Source organism: Cynoglossus semilaevis, chromosome 8 (assembly GCF_000523025.1).
Source record: "Cynoglossus semilaevis isolate Cse_v1.0 chromosome 8, Cse_v1.0, whole genome shotgun sequence".
Classification (NCBI taxonomy): Eukaryota; Metazoa; Chordata; class Actinopteri; order Pleuronectiformes; family Cynoglossidae; genus Cynoglossus; species Cynoglossus semilaevis.
Window position 1 is genome coordinate 23,166,628 of NC_024314.1, and position 10,932 is coordinate 23,177,559.

Sequence of the window (10,932 nt, forward strand, 5' to 3'; positions counted from 1 at the left end):
AGGAATGAAATACTCTTCCACTAGATGGCTATAAAAACTACAACTAAAGAATCTGTTAGGAATCGACTAACTTCGTGCGTGTCTTTCTTCAATTCCTTGGAGCACATTGTCGTTGTGATCAACTTAATTGGCCTAGTTTTTAATAGTAATAAGTAAAATGTGAGTCTAGAAAGTCATTGCATTTCACAACATATACTTTTTTTGTTGGGTTTTGTTAAACTATGTGTATAACGTGATGAGTATAAATCTGTATTTTTTGTTTTTTTGTTACACTGCAAGATCTTCGCAGTAGTGATTGCGCGCAGTATATTTTGCGAAGATCTTGCTATGTTATCAATAGTAATCTTTTGGGGGTTTTTTTCTGGAATTTGGATAAAAGAAAACGTTAACCTAGTCCGCTTTTATTATAAAGAAGCGTTCCAAACACAACTCTTATAAATATTTGCATGGAACTGTTAAGTTTTCAGGTTTTAAAATCGGTTGTATTTTTTTTAAAAAAAATACTTACCTAAAATCATGGTTAATGAAAATCCAATGGGTGACACTAAGGCCCACACCAGGCCTTTTGTTGGATTGTAGACCAGTGAAGCATTAGCCATGATATAACCTCCTCCGACCCAGGTGGCTGTACCAAAACAAGCAGTTAATTAGTTGGATCTATAGTTCATCTCAATCAGTGTCTAATTTCAGTTTCAAGCATGAGTACTAAGTATAGTACTAGATACAGATACTTGCATTGGAATTAGTGCATCTGTAGTAGTAACATAATTCACTCAGTTCGTAACAAGACCTAATAGGCAGAATTGATTGACATAGCATGATGTTGGAGTTGAGTTCCAGTGCCAAATGTCCCTGAGCTGGTGTTGGTCCACGGACCAGGGGTTGAGGCCCCCTGGCCTGGAGGGTTACACATGAATAATAACAGCCTTAAGTCCTGAAAAATTAGCTTTGCTGAAAAACAACTACAATTATGAAGATGGTGGATTTGTGTGCAAATTTCTTCAAAGTGAAGCAAGTGCATCAAAAACTACAGCTACTGATGCCATCAAATCAAGTGTTTGTTTGTTTGTTTGTTTGTTTTACCTGTCATGGTAAAGATGCTGACCCATATGTTGAGGTTCCTCCTTCCAACCATTGCCACTTCACTCCTGTTCTCGGTGCATTTCCTCTCCTCACGTTTGGACTTTCTGGACGCCCAAATACCCGTAGCCAGAACCATCACGTAAAACACCCCGATGGACAGCAGCCCGAGCCAGTTTCTGGTCATTTTTACCAATAAGATTTATGGGACAAAAAGATGCTGTAAGGTTTAAAAAAAAAAAAAAAAGAGAGAGTATGATCGCTTACAGACGTCTCCAAACTGCGGCTGCGCCAAGTTCCCTACAATTTAACTTGTCTATTTCCCCCCGTCTTTCTGTATTTTTTCATTACTGACGTCACGAGGGAAAACAAAGAGTCCAATAGTTTGGAAGAAACTTTGCGGGTTTTTTTTTTTTTTTTTTAGTCTGTGGTCGCCGGCTTGTTGTTTCTCTTCTCAGACGTGGTTTATCTTACTGTATCAGTAAATAACTAGGAACCAAGCCAGCGTCAACCTTCCTCAGCCCGGATTGGCTGCGCCTCGTCCGCTACTCTGGGGTTGGTCACTGCACTTCACCGTAGAGGTGTGTAAGAGGGGCGGACGAAGGGGGCGAGGGTGGTATAACATTAACAGAGCCCTGTTAACCTTGTGTGTATTATATGTTGGTAAAAAATAAAAAAGGAATTTCTCATTGGCAAAGTTACAAGGCCACTTCGCCGTCGTCATTTTTCATGAATTCCACAAGTACGTGAGTTAAGTAAAAACGTTATTAGGCCATTTGAAGCAGTCTGTAGGTCTGAAAACGACACTGTTTTTCTTTCTGCTGGAAGCCTTTTACACCAGGGCATTACCTGCTTCTTTGCCCCCGTTCAAGGACTAAAAGTGATTATTTTCAAATGTTCCATCAGTTTTAGAAAATGAAAATATATGATAGAGATAGATTGACATCGTATTAATGTTGTACCAGGTGTCCATTCAAGCATTGTTCAGAAAATACATATGGATGATTATAATTAAAAAATATTTTAAAAAATTAATAAAAAAATTATTAAATATGAAAAATGAACATTATTTGCAGGTTTTTTTTGAAGGTTTTAAAAATTATTATTATTACCGTCTTGGAACTTTAGAAAACTTTAGAAACTTGGAACTTTAGAAAGTTAGCCCACACTGCCAGTGGGCTAACTTTCTATATTACATAGTTAATATTGTATTTATTTATTTATTTTATTTCTTATGCATAACTGCCAGATGGAAATAATATACATACAGTACATTTCATACATTCCTTCTTCCTGCTTGTATTCATCCTCACAGAACCGTTGGGTTTTGTCTGCTGTACATGTGAGCTGTGGTGAACTCTTTTTGAATGAGAGACCCAGCAGCTCCACAAACACTGGCTATGGTTTTAACAGTGAATCCACAAAAACAACTTTTCACTGGCTCCAGAAGTGATGCTGCATAAAAAAATTCTATGTTAATAATTTTCCTGTTTAAATTTTAATCTTTTAATTTTAAAGTTTAAATTTTAATCTGGTTAAATGAGCCTTAGTTCAGTTCCAGTTGACTGAGGTCCAACATTAACCAGTTCTTGAGCTGTTTTAAAGTGAACCTATGCTGAACGTTATTTACAGAACGGATACATATGAACGCAACTCCAGCAATAAACAAGGGATCACTGTGTGATATATGTGTGTGTGTATATATATATATATAAACCGCTTTAAAAGTTTGTCTGATCTCTGTCCTAAAGCCAGGATCAGCATTGACGCAGAGAGTAGTTCCAGATCAGGTCTCTGGGAAACCGTCTTTGACTTGTAACTGGATCTCCGCCTGAGACGAGATCCGTCATTAACAACTCTATGGATCAGGTTTCTTTTTTGTCGGCACTGTTGGACAAAACTATACACAATCTCACAATGAGACGACTTAACGCTCGACTTGGTTGTGGGCATCCGTCTTCACCTTTGACTGACGATCAGAAACGCCATGTAACCACAGAGAGTTTACATCGGCGAGCAGTTGCACAAGGTATGGCAAACTTGGGTCGTAGCCAACTGACATATGCAACCTGTGTGCGCGACAGCTGAATCGGAGGACCATGGGCTATTTTCCACCCAGGCATCCTTATTTATTCACTTATAAATTCGTGGACTTCTTCCTGGAGCTTCTGCTGCTGCTGGGACACGTGATGCACAATCACAGTTCCATGCAACGATGTCGCTTGAGAACAGAAGAAGGTGGATTCCCCAACTTCACATCTGAGGCAGGGTCCTCTTTCATTTATAAGGTTCCTTATCCAGTACAGGATACCATTAACTATCAGGTCAGTATTATACCTGGAGGAATTGTTGTTTTTCCTGTTTGGTCAAAATGGGCGAGATTAAGCTTTTGTCACACACCTCCCTTTGTATAGCCTAGGTGGCATCTCCCATCATGCTTCACTTATCATTCACCCCTAAGGAAGTGCTGCTAAATAGTAAATGTGTTTGTTTATTGGAGAATTCCCAAAAACATGCAGTTGGATGACGTTTTTGTAAAATATTTACTCAAGTGATGAACTAAGACAGACTGAGTCAGGTTTGAACTTGTTTAACTTTCAGCTTTGCAAAGCGAGTGCTGGTAGATCATGAGCAATTACATAAAAAATAAATATATATTCATAGATATATTTATTCTCCTACGCTTAGTGGCCCTGACACTGTCGTGCTGTTTCGCTCACTGTTTCTCGCTTGGATGTTTTACACGTTTACTTAATCTTACTTAATTAGATGGGGGGGGGGGTCATTTAATTAATTAATAGTATATTTCTGGGGGGTTGGAACGACTTAATTGGTTTTTAGTTATTATTAATGGGGAAAATGCAATTGAGAAAATTTTGAAATACAATGTGACACCAACATCATCTTAGCCGTTTGTGCCCCCCTAGGTGACCTTAGCCGACGGTGGCAGCCCGTTGCCTCATTGGCTGCTGTTTCAGCCGCGCAGCAACACTCTGACTGGTCTAGCTCTGGCTGAGGAATGTGGAATTTATCACCTGACGGTGTCCGGTGCTGGTGTCAAGTGTGCTGCTAACTTCTATCTGACCATCGTCAATAAGACGTTGACCGTCAGACAGGACTCACCAAGGTGAGAGATCGAGAGATAGAGAGAGAGAGAGAGAGAGATGAAGAAAAACGATGTGAAACTGTAACTGTCTGATCCTTGTTCTCCATCCACTTCACTCTGCCCACACTGTGTTCTTCACCTTTGTCCCCTTTTTTTTAATTTACACCCAGAATTATCATTATGGTTATTCATTCATGGTTAAAAATTATTTGGTCACAAGACTGGAGTTCTGCTCATTATTAATTAAAAGTGGGATCAGGAAAATGCAGTAAAGCAAAGTCACGTACTGTAGATTCAGGGCATTTTATCCCAAAACAGTAAAAGAAGTCTTCTCTATTTCTTGAAGATATTTTCAGCTTCAACTCAGTTCTAGTCAAAGTTCATTTCAGAACTGAAGGTTCCTCATTATTTAAATTCTTTGGACAGTAAAGCTTTGTTTATTCAATTCCATCTTGAAGGAATATACTGAGCACACCATTGAATTAAATTAAATGTATTGATTACTGTAAGCTGTGTCATGGGCCAGTGTTTATACCACCAGTTCAATGTTTCCTAAGTTTGTCTTCTGCAGTGTTTGAATATATGGACCAACTGTCCTCCAGTTAGCATCAGACACATGTTTCACTCAGGTCCCACTGCTTGGTTTTTCCCTGTATCTGACAGACGTCCTCTGTCCTGCTCCGAGGGGAAGACCAGCATCTGGGCCGACCTTCTCCTTCACCTGAACCCTGTGACTCTTGACGTCACCCGGCGCCTGAGTTTGGTCAACAACATGGCCAGCTTCCTCCACCGACCAGTGGACTCTGTTTACCTGTTTTCCAGAGAACACGCGCTGAAACTCCGACGACAGAACGAGCTCAGAGTTTGTAGAAGACGTAGACCTGCTGTGAGAGATGAAGTTCCTGGAGACGTGGCTGAGCTCATGTGGCCCGTCGGCTGCCCCGGGGCTGATTTCACCCCTACTCTGGAGCACAGTGTGAAGTCAGGAAGTTTGGCAAAGCTTTTAGGAGCTACTATCCTGGAACTGAGAATACTTTGTGCCACTAATGGAGTTCAGCAGAAAATTAGGGTTAAGAGAGGTCTGGCATCTACTCAGAATGACTCTGTTCGGCCAGCGACCCTGGAGAGTGAGGCAGAAAAACTTGACCGCTCAGAGTCAGCTGTTGTTCCTGTACAACTGGGGTCTTGGAGTTCGACGACTTTTTCATTGCAAAGCAATCTCCAGGCACTAAATCTGCAACCAGCGTGCCCCCAGGGCTTGGCAGGAAGTGCTATAAATTCTATAAACAAACACACTTTACTGCAGTCCTTGAGAACACAGTCTTGTATTTCTCTTTGTTCGTCAGAAATGACTCCCGGAGGCTATGTTTCTCAGACATTGATGCAACACTCTGCTATATTTCCAACTGCAGAAGCTGATTGGTATGGGGGATCTTCTGTGTGCATGGATTTGACTTGTAGTCAGACACGGCCGTTTTCACGCCAAAATCCTCATCCAGACGTGACTGTACCCTGTGTGTCAGAGGTCACCTCAGATTCATCGCCCAGTGAATATGTCCTGACCGCAGACTTTTATTCTTCTTTACCATTTTATTTACAGCCCGCCAGGGAAAGCACAGTTGTCAATGCGCTTTCTACAAAGGTACCATCAGCCCTGCTGCACAGTCTCACCATTTACCCCCCACTGCCCCCGACCCCGGGCATTTACAGTGTCACTTCCACCCTGACACATAATGCTATCGACGGGGCACCGCCGGCCACTTGTCTGACCCCAGGACCTCATCTGAACGGAGGCAGCCCGTGGACTGAATGTTTCAGAGGCGGCCGCAGTGACTCAGAGAGACGGCCCACCGTGAGCTCACAGGGTAAGTCTGCTGCCGCTGCCCTCCATATGACTATCTGGGATTGTTCTGGCTGCTTAGTCATTCAGGTCATATGTTGGAATGACTAGGCCTTGTGTGAGAGGACGCTCACATATGAATGGAGCTCAGTGGATTAACAGATGGAGCAACATATGGCCCGATGCAGTGATGGAAATATGAAAACAGAACTCTGGGGCCCAACGTTGGGGCCGAGTTGTTTAAATTAAAACGCTCACTCTAAGACTTATAAATACAGAGGACACACACGTATATTCCGTCCCCATCGTGTCTCTTATCACTGTGTATTGTCTCTTGTCTTATCTGTCAATCACCTTACAGTGGACGCTTTTGTCATGAATGTTTTCAACACACCAGGTAACAACGACCTGGGAGTGTTGTTTTGAGTGAGTCCTCAAAACCTAATCATGCTTTTTTTTTTTTTACGATGTCATGGTTCTTCTTACACACTTTTATGAAATAACAGGTCAGACAGTCTGCAGTTTGTATAAAGAGAATGGGTAGAATACATTGCAAAATTAAAAACTGTTTTAAGAAAACAGAACTGTTGCATTTATCATATGTAGTACTCAGAACTTTTCTCATTTTTTTTGCTTTTCAAATTCTCTCAGGAAAGTTCTTGCCTCTATGTAACCAAAAAAAAGCATATCTATAATTAAATATGACCTGTAAAAGATTCATTCATTTTTGATTAATACCCAACTAAAACTTCTAAACTAAAACTGTTGCAGTTTTGGCAGTGTAATGTAACATACTGTATCAAGGCTTTAGCTTCTAGACAGTCTCTGTTGACCTTTGTCTGATTCTTTCCTTTATTTTTTCAGATATTTCCAATGGTACAAAATATATTTAGGGATGCCTGCCTTTCCATGTACAAACACACACTCCCTGTGTGTCTTTGATGTAGTGTAAAAAAAAAATCTCTTATCTTACTTTCTCTCGATGAAATTTTAGGAATGTTTTTAAAAAATTAAAAGAAATACTACAAAATCTCAACTGTACTGATATGTTGTACTTTTCAGATGAAGGTCTCTCCATCTTCAGCCAGGACCAAGAGTTAACCCTCCACAACAACCCATCTGTTTCTCATCCGCCTTGGACGGGGGAGTTTTACGACATCCAGTCACAGAGCTCCGTATTGAAGTGGACGCAGTTCCCCACATCATCAAACACTATGCAGACGACTCAGCTTTCTGCAGACATGTCATTGTTCTCATATTTAATGACGGAGCAGGGATCAGTAACTCAGAACATGGCAACGATTCAACAGCCATCTCCGTATTCATCTGGACTGAATCAGGCTGCGATGTCTCAGCCAAATGCTTCAGTGGGTCAACTGGTAACGTCTGGACAATTCCAGCTGGAGTCATCGCTTCCTACATCCACGTTCGAGGCCTCGTCTGTGATGTCAACACCAGCCTTATCTTCAGAGTTTGGACTTTTTACTGGGACACTCCAGACGCCTACGTTGTCTGACATCACAGATGAGACATTTAGTGCTGAGTTTCAGCTGAAATCATCAGAGTTCCTCTCACTAATGGAGACCTCCTTCAAATCTTTGCAGCCCAGTCTTCAAAGCAAACCAGGGACCGGTTTTCACACAGCCTCTGGCAGAGAGGTCACTTTTGTTGAGAGTCAACAAACGGGGACACTGACGTCTGTCACTTCACTGTCGTCCACGCTCTTTCCGGCTGAAGACCCCCAAACACTTTCAGTCCACTCCAGCGTGTTGACGTACCAGTCCTTTGATGAACTGACCCCTGTTAAATCAACTCATGAAAGAATGTCATTCATGCTGTCACTAACACAGACTCTTATGCAGACACCACAGACTGAGGAATTCCAGAACATTCATTCCTCCCACGTGTTCTCCAGCCCTGAAACAGCAGGCTTCATATATCCACATGCAGCATCTACACAACCAGACCAGACCATGTCTCCTCTGAGTCAGCTTTCAACATCCAAGAACAATATTATGTCACAGTCTGGAGACTACCCTGGGCCAACTGCTCCCTCTACTGCTCAGGAACCCTACATTACACCCTCTGCTTATATAATGCAGAGTCTGGGGCCGTCATTCCCAGTATGTGACCAGGGTAAGGTGCACATCAGTGGGTGCAGCTCCTTTATTTATAGTACTGAGAAGCTCCGTCACACAGTGGACAACAGTTATTTACCTCCGACAGAGAACCTGACATTATTTACGTCACAGTTTCTACGGTTTGACTCAAGTGGAAGAGTTGTTCCCACTGTGACATTTGTGACATCTGTGGACTATGTTTCATTTCTTTTCACCAACGTCTACAAACACAGTAGTTTCTCCATTTTAACACACACACCTTCACTGGATGTTGATCTTTCTACTCCTGGAGGACAAAGCTCAGCTCGACCTTTACGTTCTTCGGCGTATGCCCCGGGTAAGTCAGTCCAAGACACTTCAGTCTCAATGAACCAACCTAATAATAATCTCAACATACATTCTGTTCTCCATTTCAGAGTCTCTGAATTTTCCACCAATCGCTCTGCAAACTCTGCCGTTCTTGGTGGCCACCGTCGGTTTCCCATTTCTCTACTCGGTTCCACCGGAAACATTTTTGGATCCGGAAGATGGAACGGCAGATGCTCTTTCCTTAAGGATCCATTTGAAACAGGGACCTCCCCTGAGTGTGGGTTTGTGGTTGGCCTTAGATGGTCTGGAGCTTCATGGGATTCCTCTGGAGCTGGACCTGCAGTTTGCTCCTCAGCACCTCCTCCTGGAGGCCCGGGACCGACAGGGCCAGAGCGCTTCGCTGCCATTTACTGTGGATCTCAAACGCAGGAGTGTGGAGCCCTGTCACTTCTTCACCCTGACGGCACAACGCAGCCTCCACTCGGTGCTCCATCATCGCCACCTTGTGGAGCTCATGTTAAACAAACTGTCCCTCTTCTTCGACAGCTCTGGCAGCAACCGCCACCTTTCGCTTGTTTCCATCATGCCGGGGTCCACGGTGGTGTCCTGGTTTAACCGCACCTTGTGTGGAACGGCGAGACTCAGGAGAACACAATGTCCCGTGGAAGAAACACATGACATGTGGCTGAGGATGAAATCTGACGGATCAGTCAAACCTGAATTCAAAGCAGCAATGCTCCCAGAGTTCCCCATCATCAAAGTTGGACCTGTGACCTACAGACACGATTGTTTCTCCACATCTGGAAGTTCTACCCCGGCTGACCACACTGATATAAATCCATCCTCAAGCACCAACACCTCTCAATGTCTATCGCCATCTTTAACAGTCGCCCCCACCTCACAACAGACTAACTCTAGTCCATGGCTGGTCGGTCTTCTCAGCGCTCTCCTCGTCGTCGGTATTCTTATTCTGATCACGATCGTCGTTGCAGCAACTCTCCACTTACGTAAAAATCGTAAATGGTCAGAGCTGATGGCCCTTTGGCCTGCGAACCACTGGCCCACGGTCAACCCTAAAGACCTGCTGTGGGCCATTGGACCGAGGAGACCGCCGCTGTTCCAACCTGAGCCACTGCCACCTCCGCTCAAACTGTGGATCGATCCTAAACCACAGGACAGGAGTCCACCTTCAGTGGAGGGCGACAGTGCCCTCGAACCTCGTCCTCCTCGTTATGACCCGCAGTAAATAGGAAAATAAAACAAATCAACCTTAAGATAAAACTGTTTCTCACTTCCATGTTTTGTAACTGTCTGTCTATTTGCACCGCTGTGCCTTTGTTAACAGAGCATCTGTACAGTTCTCTACAGACAGTCTTTATTGAGTTACATAATATGTGAACAGCATATCTACAAAACTGTGGGTAAAAAAAAAATATAAATCCAATATCAAGAGTTCATGGTCCGTTTGTTGTTTTGTTTTGTTGATGTTCCTTGTCTTGATGGTACAGACTGACACCAGAGCTTGAAAAAAAACACACAACCCTCGCTCTTTGTAATTAGTGGAGCTCCAAGGACGTCTTCAGTCATCATCTAGTGGCTTTGCCATTTTCATGAACATCCATCCTACAAAAAAAAGGTTTTACAGGTAAATAAAAAAACACTTTTAGAATGTTTATGTCTTTATAACATCTTAAAGGACAAGTGATATTTCACTTCTCACCCGTTCTCTTCTTTCAGGTGCTGGTACAACTCAAACTTGTTGTTGACTGAGCTCTGCCTTCCGGCAAACTCCTGGTGCTTCCTGGAATTGGCTGTTGTGATGCGATTGGTCCACATGGTGAGGAGCGACACTGGGCCTGGAGTCAAGGTCAGAATGAATACGCACACTGCCATGGAGTAATACCTCCAAACTTGTCATTCTCTTTTCTGTAGATTTTAAACTGTCAAACTTCGTCGAAATTAGTATTTTGTATGTCTATTTAGAAGATTCTGATCATCATGTCGTACCTTTTGCTCTCTCCTGAGGCTGAGTCTCTTCTGCCATCAAGCGTGGTTTCTTGTTGAGCGGCTCTGGAGAATCTGGTGAGTCCTTGATCACCTCAGACTCCTGATCTTCTTTATCCAACAGACTCTTTAGCCTTGAATCAAAAGAAGCAACAGCAAAGTGTTACCTAAAAGATTGGAAAGCTACAGCCTATTCTATTAAAAGAAACAACAGAATTTCAGGACTAAAATATTCTCCGTCACCTTTCTGATTCCTGCCAGCTTTTATCTTCTGCCTCCTTGTTGCCATTTTTCTCCGTCCTGTCTTCCCTCTCCTCTCTCTTCCTCCCTCGCTTCTTTCGTTCTTCCTCTTCTGGAGGTTTACTGCGGCAGGCGATGATGCAGTCCAGGACCCGCTGGTGTCGGTCCGTGGCGGCAGCGTGAGTTTTCACTAAAGTTTCCAGCTCGTTCCACATGATACGGTACTGTTCATC

The 10,932-nt window shown here is 43.1% G+C and overlaps 3 protein-coding genes across 4 annotated transcripts in view; 1 reads left to right on the forward strand and 2 right to left on the reverse strand.

Moving 5' to 3' along the window:
• The window catches only part of LOC103382832 (high affinity choline transporter 1-like), a 6,138-nt gene extending 4,545 nt beyond the window's left edge, over nucleotides 1-1,593 (reverse strand). The window contains exons 1-2 of the mRNA XM_008315760.3: nucleotides 1,084-1,593; nucleotides 509-625 (exon numbers count right to left, since the gene is read on the reverse strand). Coding sequence (XP_008313982.1) covers nucleotides 509-625; nucleotides 1,084-1,267 — 301 coding nt within the window. The 5' untranslated portion in view covers nucleotides 1,268-1,593. The remainder of the gene's footprint in view (nucleotides 1-508; nucleotides 626-1,083) is intronic.
• Nucleotides 1-9,722, forward strand: part of LOC103382830 (uncharacterized) — a 17,090-nt gene extending 7,368 nt beyond the window's left edge. For both annotated transcript variants that reach the window (XM_025057199.1, XM_025057198.1), the window contains 4 exons: nucleotides 4,008-4,207; nucleotides 4,850-6,051; nucleotides 7,089-8,483; nucleotides 8,563-9,722. In XM_025057199.1, the coding sequence (XP_024912967.1) occupies nucleotides 4,959-6,051; nucleotides 7,089-8,483; nucleotides 8,563-9,701 (3,627 nt within the window). In that variant the 5' untranslated portion in view covers nucleotides 4,008-4,207; nucleotides 4,850-4,958 and the 3' untranslated portion in view covers nucleotides 9,702-9,722. The remainder of the gene's footprint in view (nucleotides 1-4,007; nucleotides 4,208-4,849; nucleotides 6,052-7,088; nucleotides 8,484-8,562) is intronic.
• Nucleotides 9,723-9,808: 86 nt separating this feature from the next.
• The window catches only part of ints13 (integrator complex subunit 13), a 6,307-nt gene continuing 5,183 nt past the window's right edge, over nucleotides 9,809-10,932 (reverse strand). Inside the window, exons 14-17 of the mRNA XM_008315753.3 lie at nucleotides 10,703-10,932; nucleotides 10,463-10,593; nucleotides 10,176-10,311; nucleotides 9,809-10,078 (exon numbers count right to left, since the gene is read on the reverse strand). Of these exons, the coding sequence (XP_008313975.1) occupies nucleotides 10,042-10,078; nucleotides 10,176-10,311; nucleotides 10,463-10,593; nucleotides 10,703-10,932 (534 nt within the window). The 3' untranslated portion in view covers nucleotides 9,809-10,041. The remainder of the gene's footprint in view (nucleotides 10,079-10,175; nucleotides 10,312-10,462; nucleotides 10,594-10,702) is intronic.